The 23,363-nt window shown below is 35.7% G+C and overlaps 2 protein-coding genes and 2 long non-coding RNA genes across 4 annotated transcripts in view; 2 read left to right on the forward strand and 2 right to left on the reverse strand.

Moving 5' to 3' along the window:
- LOC309633747 overlaps positions 1-15,479 on the reverse strand; it is a 158,730-nt gene extending 143,251 nt beyond the window's left edge. The window contains exon 1 of the long non-coding RNA XR_014247707.1: positions 10,656-15,479. This is a non-coding gene — a long non-coding RNA (uncharacterized lncRNA). The remainder of the gene's footprint in view (positions 1-10,655) is intronic.
- The window catches only part of LOC309633740, a 174,444-nt gene extending 158,844 nt beyond the window's left edge, over positions 1-15,600 (reverse strand). Inside the window, exon 1 of the long non-coding RNA XR_014247700.1 lies at positions 15,487-15,600. This is a non-coding gene — a long non-coding RNA (uncharacterized lncRNA). The remainder of the gene's footprint in view (positions 1-15,486) is intronic.
- Positions 1-21,931, forward strand: part of LOC309633722 (serine/threonine-protein kinase MRCK alpha-like) — a gene marked incomplete at its 5' end in the record, with an annotated part of 218,952 nt that extends 197,021 nt beyond the window's left edge. The window contains one exon of the mRNA XM_082402948.1: positions 17,879-21,931. Within this exon, the coding sequence (XP_082259074.1) occupies positions 17,879-17,880 (2 nt within the window). The 3' untranslated portion in view covers positions 17,881-21,931. The remainder of the gene's footprint in view (positions 1-17,878) is intronic.
- Positions 17,879-23,363, forward strand: part of LOC309633727 (uncharacterized protein) — a 1,009,062-nt gene continuing 1,003,577 nt past the window's right edge. Inside the window, exon 1 of the mRNA XM_082402982.1 lies at positions 17,879-17,963. The gene's annotated coding sequence lies outside the window, so the exon portion shown is untranslated. The remainder of the gene's footprint in view (positions 17,964-23,363) is intronic.

Here is a 23,363-nt window from a genome sequence, read left to right on the forward strand (position 1 = left end):
CTATTTCCTTCCTTCTGCCAAATTTGAGATTACTTTTTTCTTCTTTTTCTAGTTCCTTGAGGCATAAAGTGAGATTGTTTACTTGAGGTTTTACTTCTCCTTTAATGTATGCATTCATCACTACAAACTTCTCCTGTAGTACTGCTTTTGCTGCATCCCATAAATCTTGGTGTGTTGTGTTTCATTTTAGTTTGTGTCAAGATTCTTTTAAAATTCCCTTTTGATTTTCTCTTTGACCCAATGGTTGCTCAAGACTGTATTATTCAACATGATAAATATAATTATCATTGCTGTGTGTTATGTATGAAGGTTAAGAGAGTAAATCCTAAGAGTTCTCATCACAAGGAAAACATTTTTTTCTTTTTCTTTTATTTTGTGGCCATATGAGATGATGTTCACTAAACTTACTGTGGTAATCACTTCTTTTTTTTTTTTTTCCTCTACACTTTTAATTTTATTTATTTATTTATTTATTTATTTATGGCTGTGTTGGGTCTTCGTTTCTGTGCGAGGGCTTTCTCTAGTTGTGGCAAGTGGGTGCCACTCTTCATCGCGGTGTGTGGGCCTCTCATTATCGCAGCCTCTCTTGTTGCGGAGCACAGGCTCCAGACGCGCAGGCTCAGTAATTGTGGCTCACGGGCCTAGTTGCTCTGCAGCATATGGAATCTTCCCAGACCAGGGCTCGAACCCGTGTCCCCTGCATTGGCAGGCAGATTCTCAACCACTGCACCACCAGGGAAGCCCGGTAATCATTTCTTGATGTACATAAGTCATATCTTTATGCTGTACACCTAAAACTTATGCAGGACTCTATGGCAGTTATATCTCAATAAAAGTGGAACAGGGGAAAAGAGTACATTGTTTAGTTTCCACATATTGGTAAATTTTCTTGTTTTCTTTTCTTTATTAAAATTTTGTTTTTAATTTAATTCTTTGCTGTGTTGGGTCTTCGTCACTGCATGCAGGCTTTCTCTAGTTGCAGTGAGCAGGGGCTACTCTTTGTTGTGGTGCACGGGCTTCTGATTGCGGTGGCTTTTCTTGTTGTGGAGAACAGGCTTTAAGGCACGCAGGCTTCAGTAGTTGCAGCACTCGGGTTCAGTAGTTGCGGCACGTGGGCCCTAGAGCGCAGGCTCAATAGTTGTGGTGCATGGGCTTCATTGCTCTGCATCATGTGAGATCTTTGCTTACCAGGGATTGAACCCATGTCCCCTGCATTGGCAGGCAGCTTCTTAAGCACTGTGCCACCAGGGACGTCCAGATATTCCTGTTTTGTTACTCTTATGGGATTTCTAGTTTCATACCATTGTGATCAGAAAAGATACTTGAAACTATTTCAGACTTTTTAAATGTGTTAAGACTTGATTGTGGCCTAACATATTATCTATTCTGGAGAATGGTGTGTGTGTACTTGAAATGAATGTGTATGTGCTGCTGTTGGATGAAATGTTTTGTATATGTCTGTAAGGACCATATGGTCCACAGTGCTGTTCAAGTCATGTTTGTTGATTGATTTTCCGGCTGGGTGTTCTATCCATTATTGTAACTGGGTTATTGAAGTCCCTTACTATTCGTGTACTGCAATCAATTTCTCCATTTAATTTCGATATTTCCTTTAGAGCTTTCTGTGCTCTGATGCTGGATGCATATATAATTGTTATATCCTCCTGTTGAGTTGACTCTTTTATTATCATATAGAAACCTTCTTTGTCTATACAATTTTTGACTTAATGCCTATTTTGTCTGTTATGCATATAGGAACTCTCACTTTGTTTTGGTTGCCATTTGCATGGAGTATCTTTTTCCATCCCTTCACTTTGAGCCTATATGTGTCTTTTAATCTAAAATGAGTCTCTTGTAGACAGCATAAGGTTGGATATTGTTTTGGTATCCATTCAGCCACTCTATGCCTTTTGATTGGGAAGATTAATCCATTTATATTAAACTAATTATCGATCAGTAAGGACTTACTATTGCTGTTTTGTTAATTGCCTTATGTGTGTTTTGCAGCTGTTTTGTCCTCTTTCTCTGTAGCTTTATTTCACTGTTGTTTGATTATTTTTTTGTAGTGATTTACTTTGATCCTTTTCTCTTTATCTTTTGTTTATTTATAATAGGCCTTTTCTTTGTGGTTAGCTGAAGGCTACATAGAAACCTTGTAGTTCTAAACATCTATTCTTTTACTCCCACCCAAACTTTGTGTCCTTATAGTCAATTTCCTTCTTTTTATATTGTTAACAAATTTTAACTTTTATCTCAGGGTGAAAGTACTTTATACAGCACCATTACAGTGTTATTATGCTATATTTGTGTGTGTGTGTATGAGTTTACCATTGAAATTTATGCTTTTGTTTGCTTTTGCATTTCTGTTCACATGTTTTCATTTCAAAGTGATCTCCCTTAAGCATTTCCTATAAGGCAGGTCTAGGAGTGATGAACTCACTTTGATTTTGTTGACTTTATCTCTCCTTTATTTTTAAAGCATAATTTTGCTAGGTATGGTCATTTTTGCTAACAGGTTTTTTTTTTTTTCAGTACTTTGGCAATATCATCCAACTCTCTCCTGGCCTGTAAGGTTTCTGCTGAGAAATTCACAAATTGTTTTCTGGGAGTTCCTTCATATGTGCCCAGTCACTTTTCTCTTGTTCCTTTCAATATTCTCTCTTTGTACTTCACATTTAACAAGTTGATGATAACGTGATTGTGTGTAGTCTTCTTTGTGTTGATCCTATATTGAGCCCTTTGATCTTACTTCTACTGCTACACTATTTATTTTCTAGATATCTTATATCCTTTTTGTTCTTCAGTTCCTTCATTATTACATTCTTTTGTGGTTGATGTGTTTCCCAGTTTACCATTTTGATTCTCTTCTTATTTCTTTTCTGTATATTTGTGAGGTAGTTTTCTTAGTGCTTATCCTAGGGGTTAAAGTAAACATCTTAGTTTTATGAAAAAACAAATTTGAAGTAATAACATTTTCATTTAATAATAACACAAATTCTGCTTATTTACATCCCGCATTCTCGTTTACACTGCACTTGTCACAAATGACATCCTTATGTATTGTGTGCCCGTTAATAGCCTTATAATAACTATTTTACATATTTGTCTTTTAAATCACATTTTGAAAAGAGGCGTTACAAACCCTAACTGCAAATGTGTTGGCCTTTTAAACTTAGTGTAGTTACCTTTACCATTGTTCTGTAATTCTTCATATGGTTTCAAGTTGCGTTTCATTTCAGCCTGAAGGATTCCTTTAACAGTTTTTATTGAGCAGATCTACTAGTAATGAACTTCATCAGTGTTTCTTTATATGAATGTCTTAATTTTCCTTTATTTAAAAAAAATCTGGTAAAATATACATAACGTAAAATTTATCATCTTAACAATTTAAGAGTGCAGGCCAGAGGCATGAAATATATTTACACTGCTGTGCTATCATTACCATCATCCATCCACAGAACTTTCCATCTTGCAAAACTATAATAGTCTGTACTCATGAAACAACAACTCTCCATTTCCCTTGCCCCCTCACCCCTGGAAACCACCATTGTACTTTCTGTCTCTGTGAATTTGATTACTCTATGTATTTCATATAAGTGGGATCATACAGTATTTGTCCTCTTGTGACTGGCTTATTTTACTTAGCGTCATGCCTGAAGGTTGATCCATGTTGTAGCATGTGTCAGAATTCCCTTCCTTTTTAAGACTGAATATTGATTTGTTGTTTGTATAGGCCACATTTTGTATATCCCTTCATCCCTCAATGGACCCTTGAGTTTTTTCACCTTTTGCCTATAGTGAATAATTCTGCTATGAACATGGGTGAACACATAACTCTTTGAGTTCATAATTTCAATTCTTTTTGAGTATTTAATAGGAACTCGAATTATGGGATCATATGGTAATTCTATTTTTAATGTTTTGAGGAATGACCATACTGTTTTCCTTTCTGTGTGCACCATTTTCCATACCCACCAACAGTGTACAAGTGTATACATACTACTGGATATTAACCTTATCAGCTATAGGATTTGCAAATATTTTCTCCCATTCAGCAGGTTCGTTTTATTTTTGGATGAAAGAAGTATTTTTAAATTTTGAATACCTAGTTTATCTATTTCTTTTATTACCTCCACTTTTGGTGTCATATTCAAGAACTCTTTGCCAAATTTCATGTCATGGTTTTCTTCCCAGAACTTTCTTCTAAGAGTTTTATAGTTTTAGGTCTCACATTTAGGTCTTTGATTCACTGAGTTACTTTCTGTATGTGGTGTAAGGTAAGGGTCTACCGTCATTCTTTTGAATGTGGATATTGTTTTTCCAGTACCATTTGTTGAAATCGCTATCCTTTCCCCATTGGGTGGTCTTGGCACTCCTGTTGAAAATCATTTGGTGATGTATATACGGGTTTACTTCTGGGTTTCTATTTTGTTCCACTGGCCTATTCTCCATCCTGTATGTGTGTTTATGCCAGTACTATTTTGATTACTGTGGTTGTGTAGTAGGTTTTGAAATCAAGAAATTTGAAACTTCCAATTTTGTTCTTTTTACACATTATTTTGACTATTCAGGCCCTTTAAATTCCATATGAACTTTAGGACGAATTTTACCACTTCTGAAAAAACCTCACTGTGATGTTTAAAGAGATTGCTTTTAATCCGTACATCCCTTTAAGTCGTGTTGACATATTAACAACATTAAGTCCTCCAATCTGTGAACACAAGATGCCTTTACATTTATTGGTGTCTTCATTAATTTCCTTCAGCAACGTTTTCTAGTTTTCAATGTACATGTCTTTTGTCCCGCTGGTTAAGTTTTTCCTCGTCTTTTACTATATTTCATGATATTTTAAATGGTATTTTTTTTTAACTTTCCTTTTCAAACTTTTCATTCTTAGTGTATAGAGAAACAACTGATTTTTGAGTGTTGATTTTGTATCTGGCAAATTTTCTAAATTCATTTATTAATTCTAACAGGTTTTTTTTGGTGCATGTGTGTTGTCTCTGAACAAATATAATTTTATTTCTTCCTTTCCGATTTAGATGCCTTTTATTTTTTTTCTTGCCTTATTTATTTGGCTAGGAATTCCAGTAATTTGCTGAATGGAAGTGGTGACAACAGGCATCCTTCCTTTGTTCCTGATCTTAGGGAGAAAGATTTCACCACTGAATATAATAGCTGTTGGTTTTCTATCTGTGACCTTTGTTATGTTGAAGTCATCAACTTGTATTCCTGGTTTGTTGAGTTTTTCTTTTTTTTTTAATCATAAAATGGCATTGAATTTTGTCAAATGTTTTTTCTGCATCAATTAAGATGATCACATGGAGTTTAGTCCCTTCAATCTGTTTACGTGCTATACTACCTTGATTGATTTTCATATGTTGAACCAACCTTGCCTTGCAAGAATAAATCCCATTTGGTCATGATGTATGTATAAGGTCATGTCCTTATAATGGGCTGTTCTGTCTCTTATTATTTTTCAAAGGGTTTTTGCATCAGTATTAATAAGGGATATTGGTCTGTAGTGTACTTTTCTTGTAGTGTCTTTAGGTTTGTATTTGATGTAATGTTAACCTCATAGAATGAGTGAAGATACATTGTCTCCTCTTAAATTGTTTGGAAGAACTTGAGAAGGATTGGTGTTAATTCTTCTTTAAGTTGTTGGTAGAATTCACCATGAAGATACCTGGTGCTGGGCATTCAGTTGTTGGGAGATTTTTGATAACTGATTCCATATCTTACCTTCCAGGTCTGTTCAGATTTTGTATTTCTTGGTAGGATGTGTGTTTCTAGGAATGTGTTCATTTCATCTAAGTTATCAAATTAGTTGGTATACAACTGTCAATAGTACTCAATTGTAAGCCTTTTTATCTCTACAAAATTGGTAGTAATGTCCCTTTCTTCATTTCTGATTTTACATATTTTGTTCTTATCTCTTTTTTTAATAGTCAATCTAACTAGTTTTGTCAATTTTGTTGATCGTTTTTCTCTTTTTACAGCTATTTTGAGGCATAACTAACAAAACTGTAATATATCTAAAACGTATAACGTGATTATTTGATATACATATATATTGTGAAAGGATTCTCACAATCAAGTTAATTAACATACCCATCACCTGTCATATATTTACTTTTTGTGTGTGAGGACACAAATTCTACTCTCTCAGAAATTTTCAGCTACAGAATACAGCATCATCAGTTAGTCCCCATGTTATACATTAGCTCCTCAGACTTTATTCCTTCATTTTATCCCTCATGTTATAACTGAAAATTTGTATCCATTTACCAGCGTGTTTCCATTTCCCCCCATTCCCAACTGCAGGCAACAATTTCTGCTCTGTGTTTCTATGATTCCAAATTTTTTTTAAGATTCCACACATAAGTGATACCATGCAGCATTTGTCTTTTCTCCATCAGGCTTATTTCACTTAGCATAATGTTCTCCAGGCTCATTCATGTTCTTGCAAGTGTAAGGATTTACTTTAAGGCTGAATAATATCCCATTGTGTTTGTTATGTATGTATATTTGTGTGTATGTGTGTGTGTGTGTGTGTGTGTGTGTGTGTGTGTGTGTATGTATCAGATTTTGTTTATCCATTCATCTGTGAGAGACGACAGGCAGGTTCTTTCCATACCATTACTGTGAATATCATTTCAAAGTTTGTTTTTGTTTTTGTTTTTGTTTTTTTCTCGTACCACGTGGCTTGTGGGATCTTAGTTCCCCAACCACGGATTGAACCCGGGCCCTCCCCTCAGCAGTGAGAGCACGAAGTCCTAACCACTGGACAGCCGGGGAACTCCTAAAAAAATATGGTTTCTTTTTGCTATATGACCAGGAGTGGAGTTGCTGGATCACATGGTATTCTAATTTTATTTTCTTGAGGAATCTCCATACTGTTTTCAGTACTGGTTGTACCAATTTACATTCCCCAAAACAGTGCACACAGATTCCCTTTTCTCCACATCCTCACTGGCATTTATCTCTTGTCTTTTTCATAATACACATACTAACAGGTGTGAGGTGATATCTCATGGTGGTTTTGATTTGCATTTCCCTGATGATTGGTGATGTGAATCACCTTTTCATATACCTGTTCCCCAAATGTTTGTCATCTTTGGAAAAATGTCTTTTTAGGTCCTTTGCCAATTTTTAAATTGTGTTATATGGTGTTTTTGCTACTGAGTTGTATGAGCTCCTTGTATACTTTGGATATTAACTTCTTTTTAGATACGTGATTTGCAAATATTTTCTCACACTCCATAGGTTGCTTTTTCTTTTTCTTAATGGTTACCTTTGCTGTTCAGAACCTTTTTCGTTTGATGTAGTCCCACTTGTACATTTTTGCTTTTGTTGCCTTTGCTTTTGGTGTCAAATCCAAAAGAACAGTAATGAGATTAATGTCAAGGAGATTACCCCCTATATTTTCTACTAAGAATTTTAAGGATCAGGTCCTATGTTCATGTCTTTAATTAATTTTGAGTTTATTTTTATGTCTGGCGTAATGTGACTTTTGCATGTGGCTATGCAGTTTCCCCAAAAACCGTTTATTGGAGAGACTCTCCTTTTCCCATTGTTTATTCTTGACTTCCTTGCTGAAAACTAATTGACTATATATGCATGGGTTTATTTTTGAGCTCTCTATTCCTTTTTGTTGATCTGTGTTTCTGTTTTTTGCCAATACAGTACTTATGTGATTACTATAGCTTTGTATTATAGTTTGAAATCAGGAAGTGTGATGTCTCTAGTTTTGTTCTTCTTTCTCAAGATTGCTTTGGCTCTTTGGAGTCTTTTGTGGTTTCATATGAGTTTTAGGATTTTTTTTCTATTTCTCTAAAAAATGCTTTGGAAGTTTGATAGAGATTGCATTGAATCTGTAGATCACTTTGTATAGTATGGGCATTTTCACAATATTAACCCTTCCAATCCATGAACACAGAATATCTATCCATTTGTTTGTGTCTTCTTCAATTTCTTACATCCGTGTTTTATGGTTTTTAGTGTATAGATCTTTCACCCCGTTAGATAAATTTGTTCCTAAGTATTTTACTTTTTTTCATACTATTGTAAATGAGATTATTTTCTTAATTTTTCTTTCTGATAATTCATTGTTAGTTGATATTCGTTCATATACAAATGCAGCTGATTTTTGTATATTGATCCTGAAACTTTACAGAATTCAGTTATTCTAACAGGTTTTTTTTTTTTTTGCAGTGTGTTTAGGGTTTTCCACATATAATATCATGTCATCTTCAAACAGACTTATTTTACTAATAACTTTACAATTTGGATGCCTTTTATTCGTTTTTCTTGCTTAATTGCTGTGGCTAGGACTTACATTCATATGGTGAATGAAGGTGCAGAGAGTTGCATCCTTGTCTTGTTCCTGATCTTAGACGATCCTGTTCCTTGCTTCAGCTTCTCACTGTTGCATGTGATGTTAGCTGTAGTCTTATCATATATGGCCGTTATTACGATAATGTACATTACATCTATACATAATTTGCTGAGTTTTTTTTTCACACACACACTGTATTTTATTTTTACAAGAGGTAAACTGACACCATGCATTGTAAATGGATGACCACAACAAAAGCAATAATGATTGCAATTACCAAACACGAAACACACTCATACTATGTCATAATATTGACATTCAGTCCAGCAATCCTCCACTGTAACAGCTCCTTTACTTTGCAGTGAAAATTGATTTCTATATTTTTTGCCTCTGAGTCCTTGTGGGATTTTTTTTTTTATTCAAACAGAAAGTCAAAAAATTATAATCATCCTCATCAGTTCACTCAGTCCCATGTAATTAATTTTTTTTATCTTCATCTTTTGTTAGCACTTTTATGAATTCATCAGTTTTTCATTAGAGTTCCGAATATGCTTATTCACTCAGTTCAGCAGTATAGTTAGTTACCAGAAACCTGTACTTGTCAGAGTCGTTTCCATGAATGCCTTGAATATGAAACCCTTTTATAGGAACATTTTTGGAAAGCATCAGAGTACACCCAGAACTGTCTGTAAATGACAAAAGACTTAAAAATGACCACGGTTAAAGATTTGATGAAAGTTCATAATAATGCAATTGACAAGGAAATTTAGTTATTCCTGAGATATACATTTTAAAGTAATAACTAGAATTATGACTTATAACATTATACCAGAACATATAAGATTTTTAGAAATTTCATGTACTGTCTGAAACATTTATATTAACATATTTCCATACAAATCACCAAAAGAAAGTTTCGTATTAGTTGTTTTTTTGGTTTTTTTTCTATACTGCAGGTTCTTATTAGTCATCAATTTTATACGCACCAGTGTATACATGTCAATCCCAATCGCCCAATTCAGCATACTACCATCCCCACCTCACCGCGGTTTTCCCCCCTTGATGTCCATATGTTTGTTTTCGACATCTGTGTCTCAACTTCTGCCTTGCAAACCGGTTCATCTGTACCATTTTTCTAGGTTCCACATACGTGCGTTAATATACAATATTTGTTTTTCTCTTTCTGACTTACTTCACTCTGTAGGACAGTCTGTAGATCCATCCACGTCTCAACAAATGACTCAATTTCGTTCCTTTTTATGGCTGAGTAATAGTCCATTGTATATATGTACCATATCTTCTTTATCCATTCGTCTGTCGATGGGCATTTAGGTTGTTTCCATGACCTGACTATTGTAAATAGTGCTGCAGTGAACATTGGGATGCATGCGTCTTTTTGAATTATGGTTTTTCTCTGGGTATATGCCCAGGAGTGGGATTGCTGGATCATATGGTAATTCTATTTTTAGTTTTTAAGGAACCTCCATACTGTTCCCCATAGTGGCTGTATCAGTTTACATTCCCACCAACAGTGCAAGAGGATTCCCTTTTCTCTACCCCCTCTCCAGCATTTGTTGTTTGTAGATTTTCTGATGATGCCCATTCTGACTGGTGTGAGGTGATACCTAATTGTAGTTTTGATTTGCATTTCTCTAATAATTAGTGATGTTGAGCAGCTTTTCATGTACTTCTTGGCCATCTGTATGTCTTCTTTGGAGAAGTGTCTATTTAGGTGTTCTGCCCATTTTTGGATTGAGTTGTTTGTTTCTTTAGTATTGAGCTGCATGAGCTGTTTATATATTTTGGAGATTAATCCTTTGTCCGTTGATTCATTTTCAAATATTTTCTCCCATTCTGAGGGTTGTCTTTTCGTCTTGTTTATGGTTTCCTTTGCTGTGCAAAAGCTCTGAAGTTTCATTAGGTCCCATTTGTTTATTTTTGTTTTTATTTCCACTACTCTAGGAGGTGGATCAAAAAAGATCTTGCTGTGATTTATGTCAAAGAGTGTTCTTCCTATGTTTTCTTCTAAGAGTTTTATAGTGTCCGGTCTTACATTTAGGTCTCGAATCCATTTTGAGTTTATTTTTGTGTATGGTGCTAGAGAGTGTTCTAATTTCATTCTTTTACATGTAGCTGTGCAGTTTTCCCAGCACCACTTATTGAAGAGACTGTCTTTTCTCCATTGTATATCTTTGCCTCCTTTGTCATAGATTAATTGACCAAAGGTGCATGGGTTTATCTCTGGGCTTTCTATCTTGTTCCATTGATCTATGTTTCTCTTTTTGTGCCAGTACCATATTGTCTTGATTACTGTAGCTTTGTAGTATAGTCTGAAGTCAGGGAGTCTGATTGCTCCAGCTCTGTTTTTTTCCCTCAAGACTGCTTTGGCTATTCGGGGTCTTTTGTGACTCCATACAAATGTTAAGATGATTTGTTCTAGTTCTGTAAAAAATGCCATTGGTAATTTGATAGGGATTGTATTGAATCTGTAGATTGCTTTGGGTAGTATAGTCATTTTCACCATATTGATTCTTCCAATCCAAGAACATGGTATATCTCTCCATCTGTTTGTATCATCTTTAATTTCTTTCATCAGTGTCTTATAGTTTCCTGCATACAGGTCTTTTGTTTCCATAGGTAGGTTGATTCCTAGGTATTATATTCTTTTTGTTGCAATGGTAAATGGGAGTGTTTCCTTAATTTCTCTTTCAGATTATTCATCATTAGTGTATAGGAATGCAAGAGATTTCTGTGCATTAATTTTGTATCCTGCAACTTTACCAAATTCATTGATTAGCTCTAGTAATTTTCTGGTGTCATTTTTAGGATTCTCTATGTGTAGTATCATGTCATGTGCAAACAGTGACAGTTTTACTTCTTCTTTTCCAATTTGTATTCGTTTTATTTCTTTTTCTTCTCTGATTGCCATGGCTAGGACTTCCAAAACTATGTTGAATAATAGTGGTGAGCGTGGCCATCCTTGTGTCGTTCCTGATCTTAGAGGAAATGCTTTCAGTTGTTCACCATTGAGAATGATGTTTGCTGTGGGTTTGTCGTATATGGCCTTTATTATGTTGAGGTAGGTTCCCTCTATGCCCACTTTCTGGAGAAAACCCATTTATCATAAATGGGTGTTGAATTTTGTCAAAATCTTTTTCTGCATCTATTGAGATGATCATATGGTTTTTATTCTTCAGTTTGTTAATATGGTGTATCACATTGGTTGATTTGCATATATTGAAGAATCCTTGCATCACTGGGATAAATCCCACTTGATCATGGTGTATGATCCTTTAATGTATTGTTGGATTCTGTTTGCTAGTATTTTGTTGAGCATTTTTCCATCTGTATTCATCAGTGATATTGGTCTGTAATTTTCGTTTTTTGTAGTATCTTTGTCTGGTTTTGGTATCAGGGTTATGGTGGCCTCATAGAGTGAGTGTGGGAGTTTTCCTTCCTCTGCAATGTTTTGGAAGAGTTTGAGAAGGATGGGTGTTAGCTCTTCTCTAAATGTTTGATAGAATTCACCTGTGAAGCCATCTGGTCCTGGACTTCTGTTTATTGCAAGATTTTTAATCACAGTTTCAATTTCATTACTTGTGATTGGTCTGTTCATATTTTCTGTTTCTTCCTGGTTCACTCTTGGAAGGTTATACCTTTCTAAGAATTTGTCCATTTCTTCCAGGTTGTCTATGTTATTGGCATATAGGTGTTTGTAGTAATCTCTTATAATCCTCTGTATTTCTGCGGTGTCTGTTGTAACTTCTTCTTTTTCATTTCTAATTTTATTGATTTGAGTCCTCTCCCTCTTTTTCTTGATGAGTCTGGCTAATGGTTCATCAATTTTATCTTCTTAAAGAACCTGCTTTTAGTTTTATTGATCTTTGCTACTGTTTTCTTTTTTTCTATTTCGTTTATTTCTGCACTGATCTTTATGATTTCTTTCCTCCTATCTTTGGGTTTTGTTTGTTCTTCTTTCTCTAGTTCCTTTAGGTGTAAGGTTAGTTTTTTTATTTGAGATTTTTCTTGTTTCTTGAGGTAGGCTTGTACAGCTATAAACTTCCCTCTTATAACTGCTTTTGCTTCATCCCATAGGTTTTGGATCATCGTGTTTTCTTTGTCATTTGTCTCTAGGTATTTTTTGATTTCCTCTTTGTTTTCTTCAGTGATCTCTTGGTTATTTGGTAATGTATTGTTTAGCTTCTAAGTGTTTGTGCTTCTTACTGTTTTTTCCCTGTGATTGTTGCCTAATCTTATAGTGTTGTGGTCAGAAAAGGTGCTTGATATGATTTCGATTTTCTTAAATTTACTGAGGGTTGATTTGAGACCCAAGATGTGATCTATCCTGGGGAATGTTTCATGCGTACTTGTAAAGAAAGTATAATCTGTGGTTTTTGGATGGAATGTCATATAAATATCAATTAACTCTATCTGGTCTATTGTGTCATTTAAAGGTTTTGTTTCCTTACTTTTCTGTTTGGATTATCTGTCCATTGGTGTAAGTGAGGTGTTAAAGTCCCCCACTATTATTGTGTTACGGTTGATTTCCTCTTTTAGAGCTGTTAGCAGTTGCCTTATGTATTGAGGTGCTCCTATGTTGGGTGCATATATATTTATAATTGTTATGTTTTCTTCTTGGATTGATCCCTTGATCATTATGTGGTGTCCTTCCTTGTCTCTTGTAACATTCTTTATTTTAAAGTCTATTTTATCCGATATGAGTATCGCTACTCCAGCTTTCTTTTGATTTCCATTTGCATGGAATATCTTTCTACATCCCCTCGCTTTCAGTCTGTATGTGTCCATAGATCTGAAGTGGATCTCCTGTAGACAGCATATATATGGGTCTTGTTTTTTTATCCATTCAATTTGCTGAGTTTTTATCATGAAATCATGTTCACTTTTGTCAAAAGCTATTGCTGCATCCATTGAGCTGATCATTTGATTTTATCCCTCATTTTATTAATGTGCTATATCACATTTATTGATTTACATGTGATTAACCATGTTTGCATCCCAGGAATAAACCTGCTTGGTCATGGTGTATGATTCTTGTAATGTGCTGTTGAAGTTTGTTTGGTAATATTTTGTTGAGGATTTTGGCATCTGTGTTCATCAAGGATGTTGAGCATTAATTTTATTTTCTTGTAGTGTGCTTGCCTGGCTTTGGTAGCAGGGTAATATTGGCCTTGTAAAATGAGATTGGAAGTTTTCCCTCCTCTTCACTTCTTTGGAAGTGTTTGAGATAGAATGGTTAATTTCTTTAAAGTGTTGGTAGAATTTACCAGTGATGCCATCTGGTCTTGGAACTATTTTTGGTTGAGAGGTTTATTATTTACTGATTCAATCTCCTTACTTGTAATTTGTTCATATTTTCTATTTTCTTATGATTCAGTCTTGGTAAGTTGTATGTTTCTAGGAATTTATCCATTTCTTCTAGGTTATCTAATTTGTTGGCATAAAATTGCTCATAGTAATTTCTTCTGAGCCTTTATCTTTGTTGTTACTGTTACGTGTGGTGATATATCCCCTTTCACTTCGGATAATACTCAGTCTTCTCTTTATTGCCTAGTTAGTCTAGCTAAAGGCTTGCACATCTTTTTTTTTCTAACCTTTAAAAAACCAGCTCTTAGTTTCAGTGGTCGTCTCTTGTATTTCTAGTCCCTGTTTCATTTATATCTGCCCTAATTTTTATTTCCTTCCTTCTGTTAACATTAGGCTTAGTATGTTGTTTAGTTCCTTGAGATTTTTTAGTTGTTTTTTTTTTTTAGGCTGTTTATTTTAGACCTTTCTTTTTTCTTAATGTATACTTTTATCATTATAAACTTCCCTCTTAGAACTGTTTTTGCTGCAGCTCATAAGTTTTAATACATTGTGTTTCATTTTCATTTGTCTCAAAATATCTTGTCAATTGCCCTTTGATTTCTTCTTCAACCCTTTTGTTTAGGAGCCTGTTGTTTAACCTCCACATGTTTGGGATATTTCTGGTTTTCCTCCTATAATGTATTTTAGTGTCAAACCATTGTAGTCGGAAACGATACAGTGATTTCAGTTATATTATGACCTAACAGATGATCTATCATGGAGAGTATTCCATGTATGCTTGGGAATAATGTGTATTCTTCTGTTCTGCATGTGTCTGTTAGGTCCATCTGGTATTATGTGTAGTATGCGTAGTTTAAGTCCAATGTTTCCTTATTGATTTTCTTTTTGGATGATGATCTATGCATTGTTGAAAATGGGGTATTGAAGTCCCAAAATACTGATTTGCTGCCTATTTCCGCCTTCAGGTCAGTTACTATTTGCTTTATATATTTAGGGTGCTTTGATATTGGAGGAATACAAATGTATAATTGTATGTCCTGTTATAACTAAATTTATTCTTTATCTTTATATAATGACCTTCTTTTTCTCTTGTTACAGTATTTGACTTCATGTTTATATAAGTATAGCTACCACTGCTCTCTTTCGTTTTCCATTTGAATAGAATATCTTTTTCCATCCCTTTACTTTCAGTGTAAGTGTGTCATTAAAGCTGAAATGAGACTCTTGTTATCAGCAGACAGTTGGGTCTTCTTTTTAAATTCATAAAACCACTCTATGTCTTTTAATGCGAGAATTTAATTCATTTGCATATAGAGGAATCATTGACAGGTAAGGACTTACTAATTCCATCATATTAATTGTTTCCTGGCTTTTTTGTCATTCTTTTACTCCTTTCTTCTTTTCTTGCTGTCTTTCTTTGTGAACTGATAATTTTGTTGTGGTATGCTTTGATTCTTGTCTCTGTTTTTTGGGTATCTACTAAAGGTTTTTGATTCTTTGTTATCATGATCCTTTCATACAATCTCTTAGACTTATGACATACTATTTGAAGGTAATAGCAACTTAATTTTGAATACATACAAAAGAGCTACAATTTTACACTCTCCTTATTTTACACTTTGATGTCACAATTTACATCTTTTTATATTGTGAATCCATTAAAAAATTATTGCAGTTATAGTTGTTCTTGTCTTTAACTTTTATACTAAAGTTATAAGAGATTTACCCATCACCATCACAATATTAGAGTATTCTGAACTTAACTATCTTTTGGCCCATGAGTTTTATACTTTCATGTGTTTTCATGTTCCTAATTAATTAACATGCTTTCATTTCAGATTGAAGAACTTTTAACAACTTTTGTATAAACTCCTTCAGCTTTTGTTTGTCTATGAAAATTCTGTCTCTCCAATTCTAAAGGACAAGTTTGCTGGATAGAGTATTCTTGGCAGATTTTTTTTTCTTTGCACACTTTGAATATATCATTCCTATCCCTTATGGGCTGCAATATTTTTTGCTGAAAAATCTGTTAATCTTATGAGGATTCCCATGTATTAAACAAGTGGCTTTTCTGTTCTTGCTTTTACGATTCTGTCTTTATCTTCTGATAATTTCATTATAGTCTGTCTATGTGTAGATCTCTTTGGATTAATCTTCTTTGGAAGTTTTTGGGCTTCCTCGATCTGGATATCTCTTTCTTTCCCCACATTAGGGAAGTTTTTAGGCATTATTTCTTTGAATATGCTTTCTGCCCTTTCTTTCCTTCTCTTTCTTGAAGACCTGTAACGCATATATTGATCCACTTACTGGTGTCCCTTATGTGATCTTCACATTTTTCTGTTCTTCTTTCTTTTTGCTCTTTTGATTAGATGACTTCCACTGCCTTGTCTGATTCTTTCTTCCATTTGGTCTAGTCTGCTTGTGAAGCCCTGTATTGAATTTTTCGGTTCATTTATTCTTGAAATCTATGATTTCTGTTTCGTACTTAATATTTTCTGTCTCTTTGTTGAAACTCACACTTTGTTCATGCTTTATTCTCCTGACGTCAGTAAGCATCTTTATTACCATTATTTTGAACTCCCTGTTGGGTAATTCACTTATATCCACTTCGTTAAGGTCAGCTCCTAGAGATCTGTTTATTTGTTTGAAACATCCCCGTTTCTTTACTTTCTTTGACTCTCTGTGTTGGTTTTTGTATAAAACAGCCACTTTTCCCAGTTTTGACAGATTGGCCTTGTGTAGGATATGAACCTCCTTAATCAGCCTGGCCTGGTTGTTGAAATCATTGTCTTTGTTATTAGTGACTTCCAGTAGTTGAGGGTGTTCCAAGACCCATCAGTGTCCTCAAAGATGTGGTTAATGCTCATATGCCTGTTTAGGCTTCTGGACAACTGCCAGTTGCCTGCTGCTTTAACTCCCTGATGCAGGTTAATTGGAAGCCCAATTATCAGGCAGGAGTTGGAAAAGTCAGAATATGACATATGCCGGGTGGCCCCTCTGAAGAAGAATCCAGAGCTGGAAGAGTTTTTTCTTCCTCACTCTGTGCTGAGCCAAGGGAAATAGTTGCTCTGAATGCTTCTCTGTCCAAGTAAAACAGCCTTTGTTTTTAGTGGTCCCAGGGACTCATGAAGGCTGAGCCCTTTCAGCTCCCAGAGCTAGGTGAATTGGGGGCTAGTCCCTTAGGTGGCAGTTGAAAACTGGTGTGCTAGAGGTGTGGACAAGCTCCTTTCAGGAGAGAAGATAAAAATTTGGTCTTACTTGGAGCTGGGAGAGATAGCAGTGGACATGCCCACCAGGTTTACCAGGCTCACAAAAGGATCCCAGTGAGCTTCCACATGCTGACTAACTGGAAGCCAGAACCACAGGCAGCAGCTAGGAAAATATACAACTTCCTTCCAGGGAGAAACTGGGAGATGGGCATTATTTTGTCATCTCCCTCCATGCTGGGTCTGGGTGTATAGCTACAGGGAATCCTCATGCATCCATTTAAAAACTGCTTCTTTGTTTGCTATAGTACTGTGGTGCTCAGGAATGCAAGCCCAATTGACTTTCAGAGGCAGGTTATTTTGGGGTCCATCCCTCAGGTGGCAGTTTTAAAAGTCAGGGTTCTAAATGTGTAGACAAGCTCCCTCCAGGGACATGCAGGAGATTTGGCTTTATTGTTGAAGGAAGCTGGGGGGAGAGGGCAGGGTAAGTACCCACTGGCTCTTTTGGGCTCTAGGCAGGATTCCAGTCAGCTGAAATGCAAGCTGATTAGAAGCTGGGCCCTCAGACAGTAGCTGGGAAAGTATGTAGTCCAACACCCTCCAGGAAGAAATTGGGAGATAAGCATTTGTGTGTGTTCCCTCTGCTCTGAGCTTGGGGAGATAGCCAGAGGGAGTGCTCAAGCACCTTGTAAAAACTGCTTATTTGTTTGCTCTAATACCATGGGACTTGTGAAGGGAAGCCCGTTTGGCTCTCAGAGCTAGATGATTTGGGGGCCCATCCCTCAGGCAGCAGCCTTAAAATTTGGGACATTAGAAATGTGGTGCAAACAGTGTGCTAATTGGGAAGAGGCTAGGAGTTGGTGGTTTCAGAAAGATGATAAGGTGCTGTTCTTGGGTGGGGTTTATAGTAAGAGTGTGTCTCATCCTTTCCTACACATTTCCTTGTGGGTATTTTCTTAGTTTCCCAATGTGTAGGAGTCACTAAAGTTAGTTTCTTGATATCTTTCAGAGGGAATTGATCTGTGTGTAGCTGTATATTCAGTGCATCCATGGAAGGAGGGAAATTCAGGAGTCTCTTCTGTGTCCATCTTGAGGTACCTGTTGATCTTTTCTAATAACCGACTCCTGGTTTCATTGACTTTCCATATTGTTTTTCTGTTTTGTTTATGTATGCTGTAATATTTATTATTTTTCCCACCTTGGGAAAGTGGCTGGCCTTGGGTTAAGTTTTTTCTACTTCCTTAAGGAAGATGTTCGATTGTGGATATGAGATCTTTATTCTTTTTTAAATGTAAGCCTTTACAGGTATAAATTTCCCTCTCATCACTGCTTGTGCTCCATCCCGTAAGTTTTGGTATTTTGTATTTTTTTTCTTTGGTCTCAAGGTATTTTGTAGTTTCTCTTGTAATTTCTTCCTCGACCCATTGGTTGTTTAAAAGCGTGCTGTTTAATTTCCACATGTTTGTGAATTTTCGTTTCCCTTGTGTTACTGATTTCCACTTTTATTCCGTTGTGATAGAAAAAGATTCATTGTGTGATTTCAATAGTTTTAATTTTTATTAAGAATTGTTTTGTGGCCTAACATATGGCCTATTCTGGAAATGTTACATGTACGCTTGAGAAAAATCTATAATTTACTGTCTTTGGGTAGAGAGCTGTGTATATATGTGTCTGTTAGGTCCATTTGGTTTATACTGTTGTTTAAGTCTTCTGTTTCCTTCCTGATCTTCTGTGTGGTTGTTCTCTCCCATTTCTGAATGAAGGCTATCAAAGTCTCCAACTCTTACTGTTTCTCCCTTCCATCAATGTTTGTTTCATCTGTTAAGGAGCTCTGTGTTTTAGCGTGGGTCTATTTGATTTCACCCTACAGTTCGTTTAACTTGTATTTTTACATCCAAGTATTTCACAGCTTGGGAAGTTTTTGTCCATTATTCCTTCAGACGAGGTTTCCGCTGTTTTCTCACTCTTTTTTCTTCCTGGATTCCCATAATGTCTTCTTTTTTGGATTCCCATAATTCCATTAGGGTCTGTTCACGTTTCTTCATTCATTTTCCTTTTTGCTCTGAGAACTAATAATTTCAAGTGATTTGTCTTCAACTTTGCTGATGCCTTCCTCTGCCTGTTGCAGTCTGCTTTTGAACCCCTCTTGTGAAATTTTCAATTTACACTTTTAGCTCCACATTCGCTTTTTTAAAATAAATTGTCTCTTTGTTGATATTCTCACTTTGTTGATATATCACCTTCCTGACTTCCTAGGCAGTTGTTTTCAAGAGTTCATCTAGCAACTCTGAAGCCTGTGTTTCTTTTTTTTTTTTTTAATTTATTTATTTATTTATGGCTGTGGTGGGTCTTCGTTTCTGTGCGAGGGCTTTCTCTAGTTGTGGCAAGTGGGGACCACTCTTCATCGCGGTGCGCGGGCCTCTCACTGTCGCGGCCTCTCCTGTCGCGGAGCACAGGCTCCAGACGCGCAGGCTCAGTAATTGTGGCTCATGGGCCCAGCTGTTCTGCGGCATGTGGGATCTTCCCAGACCAGGGTTCGAACCCATGTCCCCTGCATTAGCAGGCAGATTCTCAACCACTGCGCCACCATGGAAGCCCCTGAAGCCTGTGTTTCTTTAGTGTCACTTTCTAGAGATTTATTATGTTCCTTTGAATGGGCCACATTTCCCTGTTTTTTCTGTGTTTTGTGAGTTTTTGTCAAAAATTGCATATTGAAAAAAACAGCCACCTCTCCCAGCCTTGTAGACTGGATACTTGCAGAGGAAAACCTTCAGTAATCAGCCTGGTGTAAAGACTTAAGGTCTTCTCAGAACTTTTATGAGGATGTGCCTTCACTGGGCCTGTGTGTAAAGCCCAGCTTCAAGCCCCTAATTCTGCCACACACACAGCTGTTTTTAATTGTTTCATTTCTCCAAGAGCCTCACCCCTGGCTTCTTGGCCCTTAAATGTTCTGTTATATTCCTCTGTCAGTAATCTCTGCCTTCCAGGTGTGTGCAGGTCTACAGTTGCCATGAAGTTTTCATGGGCCATTGAATCCATCATTGCTTTCACAGCCACCAATCTGATATACAAAATATTCCACTATTCCTATCTCAGCTCTGAGTCATGTGAGACAGAAATCAGACTCTCAGACATTGCCTGGCATGCCACACATTGCAATCAAGTTGCACTCTTTTACTTTTCTCCCAATGGAGGACCAGTAATTGGGCAGCTTTCACTCTACTGCACCATATTGAGCCAGGAATGGGTTAGGATAAGAGTGAGCAAAAATGTCACGAAATTTGCTCTCATTTTGAGAGTGACTCTTTCTTTACTGGGCATTCACTTTGTTGCTTCAGATTACTGACTGGTTTCTGGAGCTCCCACAAAGCTATTTTTATTCTATTGTTTAGTTCAGAGTTTTCATGGGGTTACATACCTGGAGCTTCCTATTCTGCCATCTTACCTATATCACTGCTGTCCTTCATTTTTGGAAGATGGTTTTACCAGATATAGAATTCTTGGTTAACAGTGTTTTTCTTTCAACACATGAATATGAAATCCACCAGCCTTCTCCCTTGACGCTTTCAAAATTCTCTTTGTTGTTAGTTTTTGCAATTTTAATATAGTGTTTTTGTGTAGATCTCCTGTTGGAGTTCATTGAGTTTCTTGGATATGTACTTTCATGTATTTTATCATATTTGAGGAGTTTGGGACAATAATCTCTTCAAATATTTTCCCTGACTTTCTATCCCTTTCTCTCCATGTGGGATTCCTATTATGGATATGTTGTCATACTTGATGATGTCTTGTAGGTCTTTTACGTTCTGCTCGTTATTCTTCACTCTTTCCTCTTTTCACCCCTCACAGTGGATAGTCTCAATCAGTTCTTCTTCAAATGTGCCAATTCTTTATTCTGCCTGCTTAAATCTGCTAATGAATCCCCCTAATGACTTTCTTATTTCAGTTGTGGCACTTTTCAACTCTAGAATATATATTTGATTCCTTTTTGTAATTTCTTTCTCTTTATTAGTATTCATTGCTGGGTGAGGCACCATTTTCCTGATTTCCTTTAGTTCTTTGTCCAAAATTTCATTTAGTTCTATGGGAATATTTAAGAGAGTGACTTAAAGTCTTTTTATGCCTGGACAATGTGTATATGTGTATGTCCACATTGTGTGGACAATGTGTATGTATATATACACACACACACAGACACATATATATAAATATATATATATATGTATATATACTTTTTTTCCTCATTCATGGATCATAATTTGTTGTTTATTTTCATACCTCATAACTCTTTGTTGAAAATTTATATGTTAAATAATATAAAGTAGAAATTCCGGAAATCAGATTCTCCCTTCCCATCAGGATTTTCTGTTACAGCTGTTTGTTGCTGTTGGTGGTGGTGATGGTGGTGGTGGTGGTATTGCTCCTGTTTGTTGAAATCTAGATTGCATTTGGGAAGATGTAATGGTTGTTACAGGTTGGAAGGAAGCTTTATGATATGAGAAGCCTATACCATTTTTTTGTGACTTTATTTTAAATTAATATAAAATGGTGTTGGTTTTTTTGGATGTATTTTTATGTTCCATGCTACTAATGTTTAGGATTCAAACATTTGACAAAAGTGTATTTAGGACTTTTCATAAGTATTTGATTGAGAGTATTCAGTGGTGATATTTTGTTTCTTGTATATACATGGGTCTCTTTCTGGGCTCTCTATTTTGTTCCGTTGGTCTATATGTTTGTATTTAACCCAGTACTATTCTGTTTTAATTACTGTAGCTTGGTAATATGTTTTGAAAGCAGGAAGTGTGATCCCTTGAGCTTTATTCCTCGAAAGATTGTTTTGGCTATTTGGGCTCTTTTGTTGTTCCCTATGGATTTTTGGATTGCTTTTTCTATTTCTGTATTGAACACTATTGGGATTTTAATAGGGACTTCATTGAATCTGTGGACCACTATGGTAGTATGTACATTCTAAAAATAGTAATCATGAACATGGGATGTCTTTCCATATTATCAGTGTCTTCTTTAATTTTCCTCATCATTTTTTATACTTTTCAGTGTACAGGTCTTTCACCTCTAGTTAAGTTTACTTCTAAGTATTGTATTCTTTGTATTGAAGTTGATAATGGGTTTGTTTTCTTAATTTACTTTTCAGATTTTTCACTGTTAGTGAGTAGAAATGTAATTGACTTCTGTATGTTGATTTTTATGTATTTCCACTTTACTGAATTCATTTTCTGTGGAGTTGGTAAGACTTGCTACCAATAAAATTGTGTCATCTACAAAGATAATTTAACTTCTTCCTTTCTAATGTGAATGTCTTTTATTTCTTCTCCTTACTTAATTTATCTGTCTAGGACGTCCAGAACTATGCTGAATAAAAGTGGCAAGATTGGACATCCTTGCCTTCCTGTTCATAAAGGAAAAGCTGTCACTTTTTCACTATTGAGTTTGATATTAGCTGTGGCCTTTTCATATTTGGCCTTCTTTATGTTCACTTCCTTCTATTCCTAGTTTATGGAGGATTTTTATCCGAAAGAATGTTGAGTTTTTTCCAAATCGTTTTTCTGCATCTGTTGAGATGATCATGTGGGGGTTTTTGTTTTGTTTTGTTTTTTTCATTCTGGTAAAGTCATGTATCATGACATTGATTGATTTATGGATACTGAACCATCCTTGAATCCCAGGGTCATATGTATAATCCACTTGGTCATATGTATAATCCCACTTGGTCATATGTATAATCCATTTAATGTGCTGTTTAATTTGGTTTGCTAGTATTTTGATGAGGTTTTTAACATCTGTGTGCATCAGGGATATTTTATCTTTTCTTGTAGTGTCTTTGTCTGGTTTTAATATCAGGGTAATGCTGGCCTTGTAAAATTAGTTTGGAAGAGTTCACAGTTTTTCAGTATTTAGCAAGAGTTTGCTATGGTTTGAATATGTCCTTCTAAATTTCATATGTCAAAAACCTAATGCCTGATGTGATAGTAATAGTAGGTGAGGCTTTTAGGAGTTGCTTAGGTCATGAGGGCAGAGCACTCATAAATGGGATTAGTGCCCTTATTTTTTTTTTTTTTAATAAAAGGCTCCAAAGATACCTCTAGCACCTTCCATGATGTGAGAACACAGGGAGAAGGTACCGACTATGAGTCAGAAAGAATAGTCTCATCCAAGTGTGATGATGCCATAATGTCAGACTTCCGGCCTCCAGAATGGTGAGCTATTATTTATAAGCTACTCCGTCAGTGGTATTTTGTTAGAGTATCCCAAATGGAGTAAGCAAGAGTTTCAGAAAGATTGGCATTAATCTTCTTCAAATGGTGACAGAATTCATCTGTGAAGATGTCTGATCTTGGGCTTTTCTCTGCTGAGAGATTTTTGATTACTGATTAAATGTCCTTACTAGTTATAGATCTCTTTAGGTTTTCTATTTCTTTTTTACTTAATCTTTGCAGGTTGTGTGTTTCTAGGAATTATCCATTTCTTCTATG

The sequence above is a fragment of the Balaenoptera borealis genome (genome assembly GCF_965194805.1).
Source record: "Balaenoptera borealis genome assembly, chromosome: 8".
In the NCBI taxonomy this organism is placed as follows: Eukaryota; Metazoa; Chordata; class Mammalia; order Artiodactyla; family Balaenopteridae; genus Balaenoptera; species Balaenoptera borealis.